This window comes from Tachyglossus aculeatus, chromosome 20 (assembly GCF_015852505.1).
Source record: "Tachyglossus aculeatus isolate mTacAcu1 chromosome 20, mTacAcu1.pri, whole genome shotgun sequence".
NCBI lineage: Eukaryota > Metazoa > Chordata > Mammalia > Monotremata > Tachyglossidae > Tachyglossus > Tachyglossus aculeatus.
The window spans coordinates 2,223,295-2,241,298 of NC_052085.1; the positions used below are offsets into that span (position 1 = coordinate 2,223,295).

General features: G+C 46.8%; 2 protein-coding genes across 4 annotated transcripts in view; both read left to right on the top strand.

Annotated features, from left to right (window-relative positions):
• CDK8 (cyclin dependent kinase 8) overlaps positions 1-2,265 on the top strand; it is a 92,459-nt gene extending 90,194 nt beyond the window's left edge. For both annotated transcript variants that reach the window (XM_038761883.1, XM_038761881.1), the window contains exon 13: positions 965-2,265. In XM_038761883.1, coding sequence (XP_038617811.1) covers positions 965-1,090 — 126 coding nt within the window. In that variant the 3' untranslated portion in view covers positions 1,091-2,265. The remainder of the gene's footprint in view (positions 1-964) is intronic.
• Positions 2,266-6,634: 4,369 nt separating this feature from the next.
• The window catches only part of WASF3 (WASP family member 3), an 88,267-nt gene continuing 76,897 nt past the window's right edge, over positions 6,635-18,004 (top strand). The window contains exons 1-2 of one of the 2 annotated variants that reach the window (XM_038761745.1): positions 6,635-6,650; positions 14,091-14,308. The gene's annotated coding sequence lies outside the window, so the exon portion shown is untranslated. Of the gene's footprint in view, positions 6,651-6,877; positions 6,894-14,090; positions 14,309-18,004 lie in introns of those variants that run through there. The other variant, XM_038761746.1, reaches the window with a different exon arrangement.

Sequence of the window (18,004 nt, forward strand, 5' to 3'; positions counted from 1 at the left end):
TTCTTCCCACTAGGCCACGCTCTTTCTCCGGGGCGTCTTACCCGCTCTGTTCACAAAAGATTAACAGCGTCGGCGCGGTCATCCCCTCCGAGTAAAGTCATATGACAAGGATGTCTAGCTGTCATCATCATCATCAGCATCATCATCAGTCGTATTTATTGAGCGCTTACTATGTGCAGAGCACTGTACTAAGCGCTTGGGAAGTCCAAATTGGCAACATATAGAGACAGGCCCTACCCAACAATCAATCAATCAATCAATCAATCGTATTTATTGAGCGCTTACTATGTGCAGAGCACTGTACTAAGCGCTTGGGAAGTACAAATTGGCAACACATAGAGACAGTCCCTACCCAACAGTGGGCTCACAGTCTAAAAGGGGGAGACAGAGAACAGAACCAAACATACCAACAAAATAAAATAAATAGGATAGAAATGTACAAGTAAAATAAATAAATAAATAAATAAATAGAGTAATAAATATGTACAACCATATATACATATATACAGGTGCTGTGGGGAAGGGAAGGAGGTAAGATGGGGGGATGGAGAGGGGGACGAGGGGGAGAGGAAGGAAGGGGCTCAGTCTGGGAAGGCCTCCTGGAGGAGGTGAGCTCTCAGCAGGGCCTTGTGGGAGACAAGGGGGAGACAGAGAACAAAACCAAACATGCTAACAAAATAAAATAAATAGAATAGATATGTACAAATAAAATGGAGTAATAAATATGTACAAACATATATACAGGTGCTGTGGGGAAGGGAAGGAGGTAAGATGGGGGGATGGAGAGGAAGACAAGGGAGAGAGGAAGGAAGGGGCTCAGTGTGGGAAGGCCTCCTGGAGGAGGTGAGCTCTCAGCAGGGCCAGGGCCCTGTCCGGGGCCCTCGGGACAAGCAGGCAGAGCAGGTTGGGGGCCGAGCCGCGTAGGGTACCGGAATAAACCGTCTCCCTTTGCCTTCCTTCCCAGCGTTCCAATCCACATGCTGCCTATCCTAACCCCGGACCAAGCACATCACAGCCACAGAGCAGCATGGGATATTCAACTACCTCCCAGCAGCCTCCACAGTACTCCCACCAAACCCACCGGTACTGAGCTGCGTCTGAATAATGTCAATGCACTGTTGCAAATGCTGCAGGACTGGCCATGCAGCGCTCTGTCTGGAACCTGGCCCGGCCCCCCCGAGAATGTACCGTGCACCCACACCTTCCAAACGTCCGACAGCCAAGGTCCACCACCACTTTTCACGGAACGGAGCGGCGGCTCCCCCAGTTGTACCTGTTTCGGAGTTAGACTTGAACAGAAAAGTGCTAGCACAGTTTGTGTTGTGGATATGCTACTTCCATAGTTTACTTGACATGGTTCAGACTGACCAATGCATTCTTTATTTCAGTGACAGTCTGTAGCAGTTGAAGCTGTGAAATGTGCTAGGGGCAAGCATTTTTGTTGTCGTATGTGGTAAATTCTCTCGATGTAACAACATTATCCGACCAATAGTACGCAGAACCCTTTAACTGGTACTTGAAGCATACAGTATGTGTTAACACAAGCAAAAAAACAAAAACACACACACAAAAAAAAAACCAACAACAAAATAGCCAACACTCAAATCGGGGCAATTTTGCGACACATTTCTTCTTAGTGACTCTTTCAGTGGGTTGATTCATTTTCCACATCAGTCAGTGTTTTTGACCGACAAAATTGCTACAGAATTCTTCAAAACGAAGTAAAAGCCGCGCAGTTTTTTTTCCGGCAGATTTCAAAACTCCCAAAGATTGATTTCCGAGCTATGAGTTTGTTTTTATTTTAAATTTATGACTTGACTGGTATGAAAGCTGCTATTCGATAGTAAATAAGTATGTTGTCATTGCTATAAACCTGTTTGGTCCAGCAAACATACTCAGATGATTGTGTGAGCGAGCTTTGGGATTCAAAAAGCATGAGTGATAAATTCCTCGAAAGGTGCGCCACCCATTCAGATAGTTCATCCTGATTTTTAAAGGCTGGCTTGGTGTAGTGGATTTAAAATTTTCTTCAGTTAATTTTCTTTCGTAAAATTTGTTCGCACGTTTTTTAGGGTGCCCTCACTTCAGCAAAGGAGAAGGAGTAGGAGAGCCTTAGAATCTATGAGGAAAAAAAAAAAACTATAACATACAATGTACTGTATCAGACTATTTTACATGAATGACGCAAGTATTCTGAATAAAAAAAAATTGAACATTGTTAAAAACAAGGTGTTATGTAATAAATTTATTTTTCATAAATCTGAACTCGAATGCTGCCTGTCTTCCTTGAGAGCTGAGGGGGAATCCGGCAGTTTCTCGCACCCTGGTGTCGGAGTGAGTCTGTCAGAAAAAAAGGGCAATGACTTGGCCCACTCGCCTAAGCGATTCCCGCGTGTTTCGCTAATGGCTCTGTGACTCAGACGTGGCTCCTCAAGGCTCGGTTTCTCTCTTACAGCCCCGGAGTGCAGAGCGTGACGGGCTCCCGACGCCGCTGAGCCCACGGAGGTGCACGGTGATCTTTGCGCTTCTAGAATCGGGATTAGATGTAGAGCTAATTCCATTCGTACTGGGAACAGTTGGAACACAGCCTTGCCAAGCCATCGCTTTCCTTTTCGGAATATGGTAAGTCTGGTGGAGGATCTAATCAAATCCTTTTGGTTTCTTTGCAGGTCCAACTGGGGAGTGACTGACCCGTCTTTGGGGGAGTTAACGTGCAGAAGCCACAGAGTCAAGAGGGAGCAGCAGGTGGAGTCAGTCGGTCGTATTTATTGAGCGCTTACTATGTGCACAGCTCCTGGGAGAGTACAGTGTTACGATAAACAGACACATTCCCTGCCCACAGTGAGCATACGGTCTAGAGGTGGAGTGACCTTGGGAGGCCACCTGTCAGTCTCCTGAAGCCCATTCAAAACGGCGGGTGCATGAAACAGTGGGATTCATTCATTCATTCAATCGTATTTATTACTATTACTCTATTTTACTTGTACATCTCTATTCCATTTATTTTATTTTGTTAATATGTTTTGTTTTGTTCTCTGTCTCCCCCTTCTAGACTGCGAGCCCACTGTTGGGTAGGGACCGTCTCTATATGTTGCCAATTTGTACTTTCCAAGCCCTTAGTACAGTGCTCTGCACACAGTAAGCGCTCAATAAATATGATTGATTGATTGAGCGCTTACTGTGTGCAGAGCACTGTACTAAGCGCTTGGGAAGTACAAGTTGGCAACATATAGAGACGGTCCCTAAACAACAGCGTGCTCCGGATGCACCAAAGCAAGGACCAAGGTGCCGGGCTCTCACTGGCCCCGGGACCTTGGTGGTCAGATTTGTCCCGAAAGATGTCAGCGATCCTGGGAGAAACCCAGAAAGGGGCTGGAACTTCCAAAAGGTGAACAAATTCCAAACTTGCCTCCTGACCCGCCTCAGCCCCGCCAGGCACTTTACTAAGCACTGGGCTCATTGAGTTGGACACAGTCCCAGTCCAACGAAGGGCTCACAGTCTTAATTCCTATCCTGCAGATGAGGTGACAGAGGCAAAGAGAAGTGAAGCGACCTGCCCAGAGGCGCCCAAACAGACGAGTGGCGGAGCCGGGATTAAAACCGAGGTCCTTCTGACTCCCAGCTGCTTCATTCAGCATCCACATATATATATATGTATATATGTTTGTACATATTTATTACTCTATATGTACATATCTATTCTATTTATTTTATTTTGTTAGTATGTTTGGTTTTGTCCTCTGTCTCCCCCCTTTTAGACTGTGAGCCCACTGTTGGGTAGGGACTGTCTCTATATGTTGCCAATTTGTACTTCCCAAGCGCTTTGTACAGTGCTCTGCACATAGTAAGCACTCAATAAATACGATTGATGATGATGATGATCCACAGGCTCGAGGGCCAGTATTGTCCGGTCCCACAGTGCAGTTGGTGTTGTTTTCGATGTCCGCTAGATTGTAAACTCCTGGAAGACAGGGGTCATACCTACGACTTCTACTGCATTCTCCCAAGTGCTTACGGCAGCCCTCTGCACACAGTAGGCGCTCTAGAAATATTATTGGTTGATGGAATTACACTGTGGTTCTTGTCTCCCGCCTCCCACTCTTATTTTTTTCTTTTTTTCCCCTCAAACAGCCACGTGTTTGGTCCTCACACTCAGCCTGGAGTCGGGGGGAAAAAACCGCAGGACAGTTCTTTTTCTGAAGCGGTAGCACCACCGATTAATTCCGGAGAACAAGCTCAAGCCTCTCAGTCTGTCTTTTCATGTCCAAATCTCGCAGAACTGCTCATTGTGAGGGAGTGTAAAGTATCTCCTAGAGGTCCATAATGCTGCCAAGCAACAGTGTTCGCAAAAAGCGAGAGAGAGCCCTTTCTTGTAAGGCTGGGCTTTTAGGTAAGTGGTATTCCTTCAGTCATACTGGGCCCCGAGCAAAGAAGAAAAGGTTTAACGGTCTTACAGCGGGTAATGTGTTTGTGTAACACTTTCTAATGACAACCGTTTCCAATGTGGCGTTTTCATCGGCTTGTGGTCTTTCTGTATATTTGGAGGCAGCAGTGTGCTGTACTTCATTCAATCATATTTATTGAGCACTTACTGTGAGCACTTACTAAGCGCTTGGGAAGTACAAGTTGGCAACATATAGAGACAGTCCCTACCCAAGAGTGGGCTCACAGTCTAGAAGGGGGAGACAGAGAACAAAACATATTAACAAAATTAAATAAATAGAATAGATACGTACAAGTAAAATAAATAAATAAATAAATACCCTTCCACCTACAATCAAGCATTTGGCGACATTGGAAGTCTAATCGTATGTATTAATGACTGTTCCCACTGGGGTTTGTTCAGTGTGCATTGAAATCAACCTGGATCATTTGTGCATTGAAGGGAAACTGATGAGCGGGAATTTTTCCCACAGGAACACCCAAACGAACTGAGTTAAGGGGGAAATGGTAGGAAAACTTTGGCCATGGTGCATGGGGGGGTGAAGCCACATATAATGTAGCAGGGGGAGAGGAGACGTAGCACAGCCTAGTAGAAACAACACACAACTGAGAGGATATCTGCAGATTATTATCGGCTCTGCCACTGGCCTGCTGGGTCACCTTGGATAATTCACTGAGCTTAGAAGGTCATGCGGGACCCTCAGGCCTGACCAAACCAGGCCCACACAAAGACAGTCCTCCGCTGTATCGTATTTGATCACTTCGGCCCCTGGCACTGTTTTCACTTTTGCTTCTCTTTGTCTCTCTTCTCTCATGGAGAAACAGTGTGGCTGAGTAGAAAGAGCACGGGTTTGGGAGTCAGAGGCCATGGGTTCAAGTCCCGGCTCTGCCAACTGTCAGCTGTGTGACTTTGGGCTAGTCATTTAACTTCTTTGTGCCTCATCTGTAAAATGGGGATGAAGACTGTGAGCCCCACTTGGGACAACCTGATCACCTTGGATCCTCCCCAGCGCTTAAAACAGTGCTCTGCACATAGTAAGCGCTTAACAAATGCCATCATTATCATTATTATTATGATGTCGAAACGTCTACTTAAAAAGAACTGCTCCTTTCTTGATTTCAATGCTGATGTGTCTGCTGCGGCCGTTTCCCAGGTAGCAGGTGAGAGCCCCCGTCGCCTGAGATGGTTTTCCTGCAACCTTAAAATTTTCCTCTGCCTGCCCTGTTTTCAGTTTCCCACTTTGAGCTCGTGATCATCAACGATGGTTTTGATTTAATGTTTGCAGTGCTCAGAGTACTGTACCAAATGCTAACAGGGTTGGTAGAGACGGTTCCTGCTGACTACGAGCCTACAGTCCTGCCGCATATTCTCTGCACCCGCCCTACCTGGCAGAGCTGCCTCAGTGGTGAGCTGAGCTTCGGTGCCAGGGGGCAAACTGGTTTCTAGGGCTTTAACTGTAATCTTGCCTTGCCATTTGATGTTGAGCTGAGCCCATAAGTAATGCCAGTGGATCTGCTTGAGGAGTCAGATGTGGCTTCTGTGGAGGGTCCCAGCTGTGGAGAAGGTTGTAAATCAAACAGATAACATCCATTACCCGTCCTGCTCTACCTTCCTTATTTCTTACTTCACCTCAGCCCACACACTTGGCCCCTCTCATGTCAACCTATTCAGTGTACCTCAATCTTCTCTATCTCGCCACCGACCTCTCGCCCACATCCTGCCTCTGGCTTGGATGCCTTCCCTCTTCATATCTGACAGACAATCAATCAATCAATCAATCAATTATAAACTTCTCTGGGCCTCAGTTACCTCCTCTGTAAAATGGGGATTAAGATTGTGAGCCCCACATGAGACAACCTGCTCACCTTGTATCCTACCCAGCGCTTAGAGCGGTGCTTTGCACATAGTAAGCACTTAATAAATACCAAAACTATTATTATTGCCCAGTGCTTTGTACAGTGCGAGGCACTTGGTAAGAGGTTATTTAAAAAAAAAAAAAAGTCAGCGCGCATGCGCGGCGCCCGGGAGGTCGAGGGGCCTCTAGGGGGCGCGATGCCGAGGGTCGAGCGCGGCCGAACCGCACGTGGCTGCGCGCGCAGCGGCCCCTCGCGGCCGGGGCGCGTGCACGCGGTGCGCATGCGCCCGGGGCCGCGCGCCAGGAGAAGGCCCTAAAGCCTGCCCGAGCGTGATCCTGAGGGGACACGAGGTCCGTTGCCCATTGGAGACCAAGGGGGAAAGAGTCTGTGGAAATTGTGTGTTTTTTTGTGTGTGTTTGTGTGTTTATGTGTTTGTATTGTGGGGGGACGGGGAGGGTAAGGCGACGTCATTGTTGTGCTTGTCTTACGCAGCCAAGTTGTGTCTGCCCCATAGCGACGCCATGGCCCCAACTCTCCCAGAATCCCTCACTTCCACCAGCAGTCGCTCTCATGCTGGATCCAGAGTTTTCTTGGTAAAAATACAGAATAATAATAATAATAATAATGGCATTTATTATTTATGATGCCTGTCCATTTGCTTTGTTTTGTCTTTGTTGTCTGTCTCCCCCCTTCTAGACTGTGAGCCCGTTGCCTAGGATTGTCACTGTTTGTTGCCAAATTTTACTTTCCAAGCGCTTAGGACAGTGCTCAGCACACAGTAGGCGCTCAATAAATACAACTGAGTGAACGAATGGGAGACAGGGGCTGTGTCCAACCCAATTTGCTTGTATTCCCCTCTCCCCTGGCCCCCCACGTGCCTGAAACATAGTAAGCACATGAATACCACCACTATTCAAATCCTGGCTCTGCCACTGTCAGCTGTGTGACTTCGGGCAAGTCACTTCACTTCTCTGTGCCTCAGTTCCCTCATCTGTAAAATGGGGATTGACTGTGAGCCCCCTGTGGGACAACCTGATCACCTTGTATCCCCCCAGTGCTTAGAACAGTGCTTTGCACATAGTAAGTAAGCGCTTAATAAATGCCATTATTATTATTAAGCGCTTACTATGTGCAAAGCACTGTTCTAAGCGCTGGGGAGGAAACAAGGTGATCAGATTGTCCCGCGGTGGCTCACAGTCTTAATAATAATAATGGTATTTGTTAAGCGCTCACTATGTGCCAAGCGCTGTTGTGGGGTAGGGGCCATCTCTGTGTGTTGGCAACTTGTACTTCCCAAGCGCTTAGTACAGTGCTCTGCACACAGTAAGTGCTCAGTAAATACAATTGACTTGAATGAATGCTCCAAGCTCTGGGGGAGATACAAGGTGATCAGGTTGTCCCACGGGGGCCTTGCAGTCTTCATCCCCGTTTTAATAATAATATTTATTAAGTGCTTACTATGTGCAAAGCACTGTTCTAAGCGCCGAGGAGGTTACAAGGTGATCAGGTTGTCCCAGCGGGGCCTCACAGTCTTCATTCCCGTTTTAATAATAATATTTATTAAGCGCTTACTATGTGCAAAGCACTGTTCTAAGCGCCGGGGAGGTTACAGGGTGATCAGGTTGTCCCACGGGGGGCTCACAGTCTTAATCCCCATTTTACAGATGAGGCCCAGAGAAGTCGAGAAGCAGCGTGGCTCAGTGGAAAGAGCACGGGCTTTGGAGTCAGAGGTCATGGGTTCAAATTCCGGCTCCGCCAATTATCAGCTGTGTGACTTTGGGCAAGTCACTTAACTTCTCTGGGCCTCAGTTACCTCATCTGTAAAACGGGGATTAAAACTGTGAGCCTCCGGTGGGACAACCTGATCACCTTGTAACCTCCCCAGCGCTTAGAACAGTGCTTTGCACATAGTAAGCGCTTAACATACTATTATTATTATTATAGTCCTGTCCTCCCAGCACTGGAGAGCCATGGTCCCAGGCCTGTCTTTGCAGAATTTGCCTAGGTTCTTGGCTCTTTCATTCATTCATTAAATCCTATTTATTGAGTGCTTACTATGTGCAGAGCACTGTACTAAGCGCTTGGGAAATACAAGTCTGTCCCCTTTGCCCATCTAACCCCACCAGAAGCCATTTGGTGGGGGAGGGTGCCCCCTGGTGGCTGGAGCCACCCTAAAATACCTGAAATCCCCCCTCTGGCATTAATAATAATAACAATAATGGCATTTATTACGCACTTACTATGTGCTTAATTTATTAATTAATCTTAATTAATTAATTAATCTATTTATTTTATTTTGTTAGTATGTTTGGTTTTGTTCTCTGTCTCCCCCTTTTAGACTGTGAGCCCACTATTGGGTAGGGACTGTCTCTATATGTTGCCAATTTGTACTTCCCAAGCGCTTAGTACAGTGCCCTGCGCACAGTAAGCACTCAATAAATACGATTGATGATGATGGTGAAGTGCCTTGCCCAAGGTCACACAGCAGGCAAATGGTCCGCCAAGCTAGCTCTCTTCCTCCCTTCAAAGCCTTATTTATTTATTTTATTTGTGCATATCTATTCTATTTATTTTATTTTGTTAGTATGTTTGGTTTTGTTCTCTGTCTCCCCCTTTTAGACTGTGAGCCCACTGTTAGGTAGGGACTGTCTCTATATGTTGCCAATTTGTACTTCCCAAACGCTCAGTACAGTGCCCTGCACACAGTAAGCGCTCAATAAATACGATTGATGATGATGATGATGATGCAAAGCACTGTTCTAAGCGCTGGGGAGGTTACAAGGTGATCAGATTGTCCCTCGGGGGGGGGGGGGGGGCTCACAGTCTTAATCCCCATTTTACAGATGGCCATTTATTGATGGCCTTGCTGAGGTGGCATCCAGTCTGTCCCCATGTTTTTTGGACAGATGTTACACAGGGACACGGGTTAAGGCTTTGGCTCTGCCCGCTCCACCCTCTGCAGTGCTTAGTGACTGGCTCCAGGTGACCTCATCAATCCACAGTAATGATAATAATGATGGCATTTATTAAGCGCTCACTATGTGCAAAGCACTGTTCTAAGCGCTGGGGAGGTAACAAGGTGATCAGGTTGTCCCACGTGGGGCTCACGGTCTTCATCCCCATTTTACAGATGAAGGAACTGACTTGCCCAAAGTCACACAGTTGACAGCTGGCGGAGCCGGGATCCATCAGTGGTATTTATTGAGTGATGGTGATGGAATTTGTTAAGCGCTTACTGTGTGCAAAGCACTGTTCTAAGCGATGGGGAGGATACAAGGTGATCAGGTTGTCCCCCGTGGGGCTCACAGTCTTCATGCCCATTTTACAGATGAGGGAACTGAGGCCCAGAGAAGTTAAGTGACTTGCCCAAAGTCACTCAGCTGACAGTTGGCGGAGCCGGAATCCATTGGTGATATTTAGGGAGTGATGATGATGGGATTTGTTAAGCGCTTACTATGTGCAGAGCACTGTTCTAAGTGATGGGGAGGACACAAGGTGATCAGGTTGTCGCACGTGGGGCTCATAGTCTTAATCCCCATTTTACAGATGAGGTAACTGAAGCCCAGAGAAGTGAAGTGACTTGTCCAAAGTCACACAGCTGACAATTGGCGGAGCTGGGATTTGAACCCATGACCTCTGACTCCCAAGCCCGTGCTCTTTCCACTGAGCCACGCTGCTTCTCTGGTTACAATATACAATAAGCTTGGAAGAGTACAGTACAACAGAATTAGCAGAAACGTTCCCTGCCCATAACGAGCTTACGGTCTAGAGCGGGAGACAGACGTTAATCTGAATAAATAATTTATAATATATAATTTAAAAGTATGTACATAAGTGCTGTCTGGAGATTCCCCTAATCCTGTTGGCTGGAATCCAGACTTTGTATTTTGAGTTTATTAATCATGAAAAGGTTCTTGAACTTCCAGTCCAATTCTGTTATCCCCATTAGCAGGGACAGTGGCAACCTGGATCATGGAAATTGATAGATAATCAAAACCCTTATTTTAGTCAAATCCCTTGACTGTCCTTTACCACCGGGCATCCATCAAAACTGGTACCGAGCGGTTTCACCTCCTCTTCCTGCCCTCTGCACGCTTCGTGGTGGAGTAGAGTGTGAATCAAGGGGCCTAACACATAGTAAATACTTAATAAATACCATAATTAAAAGAAAATTCCCATAAAGCATTCTACAAGGTTCTAAACTCAGCTATTCCTTCTTGTCTGCCCCGTCCGTTTCCCCCATTTCCCTCCTCAGTTTGCGCTGGTTTCCACGTGGTTCTGGCCTTGTAGCAGCACAGTGAATATAATTAGAAGTTGCCTCTTTGTATCTGGTGTTAATTAAATTCATTATAGTTGATTTGCATATATCAATCCAGTCTCCATTAGAGGACTCACTCTCAGGGTGAGGATTTTAGCAAGAAATGGAGCGTGCTTAAACAAAGGCGATCCCTCAGTGAGCGTGGATGAAGCAAATCGTTAGTCGGTGGCTAATGTTTCTGTCAAGCCCCCTGCACTTCTTTCAGTAATATATGAACAAGTTGGAGGGGCAAACCTTGGACCGCCAGGGCAGAAATCAGTCAGTGGTATTTATTGAGTGCTTATTGTGTGCAGAGCACTGTACTAAACCCTTGAGAAAATGCAGTACAGTTGAGTTGGTAGTTGTGATCCCAGCCCAAAAGGAGCTTCGAGACTACAGTGGGAGACAGACATTAAAATAAATTATATATAAGGGAAACAGGTGAGTAGAAGGGTACGTATGTTAGTGCTGTGGGGCTGGGGTGAGTATCATAAGGGGTAAAAAGCCAAGTGCAGAAATGCGGAGAGAGTGCAGAAGGGAAAAGAGGGCTGAGTTCGGACTTTTGGCTATCAAGGAAAAGTTCCAGGCCAGAGGCCTGGCATAGGCAAGGCCGAGGTACAGAGAGTGGGTTGGTGTCATCATCATCATCAATCGTATTTATTGAGCGCTTACTGTGTGCAGAGCACTGTACTAAGCTCTTGGGAAGTCCAAATTGGCAACATATAGAGACAGCCCCTACCCAACAGTGGGCTCACAGTCTAAAAGGGAGAGACAGAGAACAAAACCAAACATACTAACAAAATAAAATAAATAGAATAGATATGTACAAGTAAAATAAATAAATAGAGTAATAAATATGTACAAACATATATACATATATATGTAGTTGGAGATTAGAGAGGTGTAAGGCAGAAGAGAGAGAGCCGATTGAAGTGCCCTTTGACCAACAACGCAGTTGCCTCCTGAAGCAGGCATTTCAAGTCAAAAAGTTACAGTAGGAACCAATTTTCTCTCAGGAGCAATATTTTATCCGGACCTTGGTCCCCAAATTAAGGTCGGGCACCCTTTCTGTATCATAGTTACCCAGAACCGTGTCCTCAATCAGTTCTAGGTGAGCAATCCAGTTAAATTCATGCATTTATATTGGAGCGGAGAGTTCTACTAAAAAATTAACTGACTGTTAAAGCAAAGTGGCCATACTGATCTTCCCCGGGGACTCCACTTGGAGGCTAGCTAACTCCCAGCACCCAGCCCATCTCACTTCTCCACACGCACCAACGTCCCCTTTAAACATTTCCTCGCTTCCTCTCCCCGTCACAGTTTGTAAAACATTTCCACGTTTCCCTGCAGCCCCCGTGAGCCCTTCCCCACCCCCCTACCTCCCATGAAGTACTGTGTTGTGGGCGTTAAATGGAGTTGAAACTGAGGTGCTTTAGCTAGAACGGAGTAAATTTAGAAACGTAGGTGCCATCCGCCGTTACTCCATGGGTTCTGAGGCGAGAACTGCGTGGCTTTCCCATTGGCTTTAAAGCACCTAATCAGCTCACCCCCTCACTCATTTTCTACTACAGCCCAGCCCGCACACATCATTCCTCTAGTACCAGCTTACTCACTTTGTCCCTCTCTCTTTTATCTCACCATCCACCCCTTTCCCTCGTCCTCCCCCTAGCCTAGAATTCCCTCCCCATCCATATGCACCAGACCATCACTCTCGCCACCTTCAAAGCGTCATTAAGGCACATCTCCAAGACGCCTTCCCTGATTCATCCCTCTTTTCCCCAACTCCCTCTCCCTTCTGCGTCATCCATGCACTTGGATTTGTGGTCTTTGCCCCGCAGTACTTATGTATATATCTTTAAATGCTATAAGTCCCCTTCCTTCCTCTCCCCCTCTTCCCCCTCTCCATCCCCCCCATCGTACCTCCTTCCCTTCCCCACAGCACCTGTATATATTTATATATGTTTGTACATATTTATTACTCTATTTATTTATCTATTTATTTGACTTGTTCATATCTATTCCATTTATTTTGTTAGTATGTTTGGTTTTGTTCTCTGTCTCCCCCTTTTAGACTGTGAGCCCACTGTTGGGTAGGGACTGTCTCTATATGTTGCCAACTTGTACTTCCCGAGGGCTTAGTACAGTGCTCTGCACACAGTAAGCACTCAATAAGTATAATTGATTATAAGTTATTTATATTTGTCTGTCTCCCCCTCTAGACCGCAAGCTCGTCACGGGCAGGGAACATGTCTGCCTTCTCTGTTGTACTGTACCCTTCCAGGTGCTTAGTTCAGTTCTCTACACCGTAAATACCACTGTTTGATTGATTGGATGTGTGTTTACGGGCTGAGTGATGGGGATGCTGAAATCTCATTTCCAAGTAGATAGCGGGAGAAAGTCGCAGGCCAGAGGCCAAGGAAAAGAAGGAAGTTGGGGTCCTGAGAGGGTGAAGATGTCGCTTCCCCATGGTGAGGACAAGGTTTCATAGAAGCCCTTTTAGACTGTGAGCCCACTGTTGGGTAGGGACTGTCTCTATATGTTGCCAATTTGTACTTCCCAAGCGCTTAGTACAGTGCTCTGCACACAGTAAGCGCTCAATAAATACGATCGATGATGATAGAAGTCACAGTCCCGGCCCTTCCCAGCTGCCAGGCTCTGAGACACAAGACCTGCTGGCCAGACCTAAGGTGGAGACACCCCAGCCAGGGAGGGCTTGTAAGGAAAAAATAGTCAGCCACTTGTCCCCTGGAATAGTTGAGCTATTCCCCACCTGGAGTCAGGGACAGACCCCAGGACTCCTGAAGCCCCTTCCAGCTCTAAGTCTGGGATTTATGAAGAGCTTAATCAATCAGTCGTGTTTACTGAGCACTTACTGTGTTCATAGCACTGTACCGGACGCTTCTCAGAGTACTAACCAGTAGAGTTGTGATCTCTGACCACAGGAGCTAACAGTCTGGCTGGGGACACAGACTTTAAAATTAATTACGGATAAGTGAAATGGGAGAGTGCTGATGTGTTGGTGGTGGGGTGAATAGCAAGTAGTTAAGGTATAGATCCAAATGCATAGATGTCGCTTAAGAGAGGACAAGTAAACTAGTTATGGAAGGCCTCTTGGAGGAGATAATAATAATAATGATTAATAATTATGGTACTTGTTAAGCACTTATGATGTGCCAGACACTGTTCTAAGCGCTGGGGTAGATACAAGGTGATCAGGTTGGACACAGGCCCTGTCCCACAGGGCGCTCACAGTCTTAATCCCCATTTTGCAGATGAGGTAACTGAGTCACTGAGAAGTTAAGTGACTTGCTTAAGGTCACAGCAGACATTGCGGCAGAGCCGGGATTAGAACCCATGATCGTCGGAGTCCCAGGCCTGTGCTGTATCCAGTACACCATGCTGCTTCCCTTCTTCTTCTTTTAACATCTCAATACTTCTTTCTGAAATAAGTCTTTGCACTCTTTGACCAACTGGCTAATTATCTTTCCCACAGAGTTGACCCCAGAAAAGCAACACAGCATTCCAGGTGAAGATCTGAACACAACCGCGCCTCACGCCAAACCAAATCTGGTCGTCTCTGATGATCACAGCCTTGACACCCTGGCCTGTTGGCCCAACCGGTTCTTTGGACCTGTCCCCAAGGAAGTCTGCATTCCAAGGAGGGATTTCTGCTGCCGGGATGGGGTGCCAGAGCCTACAGGCTGCTGCAAGGTGAGTTAGGGATAAATGGGTGACAGAAACTTTTATCCTCCTCATCTTCCTCCTCATCTCAGTTTAGCAACGGGGTAGAAAGAACCTAAAAATAGCCATCATCAGTGTGGAATCCATTAAGGCCTTACTAGTTGCCGAGCACTATATTAAGTGCTAGTGTAGATAATAATAATAATAATGATGGCATTTGTTATGCGTTTACTATGTGCAAAACACTGTCTTAAGCACTGGCAAGGTGATCAGTTTGTCCCACGTGGGGCTCACAGTCTTAATTCACATTTTACAGATGAGGTAACTGAGGCACAGAGAAGTTAAGTGACTTGCCCAAAGTCACACAGCTGACAAACAGTGGAGCTGGGATTTGGACCCAGGACCTCTGACTCGCAAGCCTGTGCTGTTTCCACGAGCCAGATACAAGGTAATCAGGTTGGGCACAGTCCCTGCCCCACATGGGACTCACGATCTAAGTGAGAGGGAGACAGATATTGAATCTTCACTTTATAGATGAAAACCGAGGAAGGGAAAAGTTGTGACTTGCCCAAAGTCACACAGCAGGAAAGGGGTTGAGCCAGGATTAGGACCCAGGTCCTCTTGACTCCCAGACTTGAGCTTTTTTTCCACTAGGCCGTGCCGCTCCAGATGTCAACTGGTCAAACCCCTGCCTCACACCTGCTAACATTATTATCGTGACGGGGCCAAATATACCGTTAGACTTGCAGATAACGTGTGACAAGGAGTAGGGAACGTGTCTACCAACTCAGTTATATTGCTCGCTCCCAAGAGCTTAGTTCAGTGCTCAGAACACAGTAAGCGCTCAATCATTCTAGACCGTGAGCCCACTGTTGGGTAGGGACTGTCTCTATATGTTGCCAACTTGTACTTCCCAAGCGCTTAGTACAGTGCTCTGCACACAGTAAGCACTCAATAAAGACGATTTATTGATTGAATAAATACAGTTGATTGATTGACTGGCAGTGCTCTGCTTTCCCCATTTTCAAGATATTTCAACCCAAATCCCGTGCAATTCTGCAGTTGGCCACCAGAGGGAAGAGTTTAAAAAACACCATTTGTGTCCACTGGAGCACATTTTTTTTTCAGGTTAATTCAAAAATCTAGATTTTCACATATTTGCCTTAGTTTGGAAGAACTCAAAGCATATTACTCCACTTTGGACAAATCTAGCTCTGAGCGGGGTCAGGATTTTACCCTCCAGCCAGGGCTTTTCCCACACGGCCAGTGCCCAGGTGGATTAAATATTTCCCCAAAGCGCCCTGGGACGATCCCAGCAAGAGTCATTGATCCCTGGACACTGGGGTGGGTGTGGGGCAGGGTGTGCCCAGAAAGCTGCGCAGGCCCAGTTCTGCTCAGTGCGGTCCAAACCCTCATTGTACCCATCCTTCGGGCTAGAGATGTGTGCCCCTGTAGGGATGTTTTCCTTGTGCAGACAGCTTCAGAACAACTCCCACCGTAGGAAGATGAATCCAGGTGCAGAGTCCAACAACCTCAGCTGGAAGCCCTACTGGAATACAGCCCAGAGAGCAGTAATCTGAACACTCAAACTTCCCACCCCATTTTCTACAGGGAATCAGAGGCCTAAGACTGCTCGACTGACTCATCAGACAGCCCCAGGCTCCTCGGTGTTTTGAAATTTCTGGCAGTGTTTCCAGGCACACAGTTGGACTTCCTGGCTCCTGAATTTAGGATTCGTTATAGTCCCGGATTGTACTGACGGTGGGGAAGCCAAAAGGGTGTTGCTTGTCTCTTCTCTCCTGCTAGACTGGAGGTTCCTTGAGGGCAGAGATCAAGTCTTCCTAGTCTACTGTCTGCTCCTAAGCATTTAATCCAGTGCACTGCACAAAGTAGATTGTAAGCTCCTTGAAGGATGGGGTCATGTCTTCCTAGTCTACTATCCTCCTAAGCAATTAGTAGAGTGCACTGCACATAGTAGATTGTAAGCTCCTGGAGGGAAGGGGTTGTGTCCTCCTAGTCTACTGTCCTCTTCTAACCAATTAGTATACTGCACTTCACTAAAGAGACAGTAAGCTCCTGGAGGGAAGGGTTCATGTCCACTTATTCCACTGTTCTCCCCCAAACACAGTGGATGCTCAACAAATTCTACTGATCTGACATTCACCCAGTTCAAGAATGTTTGCCTGGCAGCCCTAGCCCATAGCCTGAACCTGACAACTCTGGGGGCCTTGAGTGAAGCATAGCTGCCTAAGCAAATTAAAAATCCTTCCTCCGCTCTCTTCATAAACACAGAACACTTTATAAAGCCCCGTGTTAATGAAGGAGGAGATAAAAGAAAGGAATCAGGCTAACGATACCATTATCACAAATTATAGAGCTCCGAGGGATTGTGTTCGATGGGAAATTACAGACTGCAACTTCCTCTCTGCAGCTGCGAATTGTTTACTCTCCCGACTCTGCAGCCTCAACTCGCAGCGCCGGAATAAAGGTGGGAAATGGTCCCCCAGCACCCTCCTTGAGGATGGAGATGCCACGAGGGTGCCGGGAAAGGTTGGTGTGCACGGATTCCCTCTCGGAGCACCTGGGAAGCCTTTTCACCAGCACTGTTAATAGCGGTTTACGCTGACGTGATTCCCGCTGCCGCTTCTCTCTGCCCCGGTGCATCTTCTAGACTGTGAGCCCACTGTTGGGTAGGGACCGTCTCTATATGTTGCCAACTTGTACTTCCCAAGTGCTTAGTACCGTGCTCTGCACACAGTAAGCGCTCAATAAATACGATTGATTGATTGATTGATCTTCGAATGCGGCTGCAAACGTAGACTGAATGAGGGTGAGCACATTGCTCAACACCGCTTCGCTCCATTGGTGACAGGGAATCATCAGGCAGGGCCCAATCAGCTAATCAATCAAGAGCTTTTATTGAGTGCCTTTTTGGTGCAGACCACTGAACTGGACCCTCTACTAAGTGCTTGGGAGAGTACAGTAGAGGCAGAAGTCACAATACTTGCCTCACAGCAGCCCATGAGATAACACAGAGAGCATGCACAAAATCATTTACAGGTAGGAGGAAACAGAGAATGGAAAGATGGGTAGCGCTGGATAAGTGAATCAATAAGTTTTTTAATTGGGAAGTGTGTAAATTGATGCACACAAAAGTGCTATGGACGATTGTAAGCAAGAGCTGAGGGGGTAAATGGAATGATGTGTTTTGGGAGCAAGATAATTCATCAGGAAAGCCTTCTGGGAGAGGTGGGGTTTCAGGAGCGCTGTGGTCTGGTGGCATTGAGAGGTAAGTGAGTTCCGCCGGAATTGAGCACGAAGAATCCCTGGCCAGTGTAATGGACTGGAGAGGTGAGGGCAGGATGAGCTGGGAAGAGCCCAGCTGCTGATGCAGCTACTGCAGATGATGATATTTGTTAAGTACTTACTGTGTGTCAAGCATTGTTCTAAGTGCCGGGGGTAGATACGAGTTAATCAGGTTGGACACAGTCCCTGTCCCACATGCGGTTCACATTCTAAGTAGGAAGGCGGACAGGTATTGAACACCCATTTTACAGTTGAGGAAATTCAGGCCTCTAGAAGTGAAGTGACTTCCCCGAGATCACCCAGCAGGCAAGTGGCAGAGCCGGGATTAGAACCCAAGTCCTCTGATTCTGAGGCCCGTGTTCTTTCCACTAGGCTTCTTTTGTAATTCATTCATTCATTCATTCAATCATGTTTATTGAG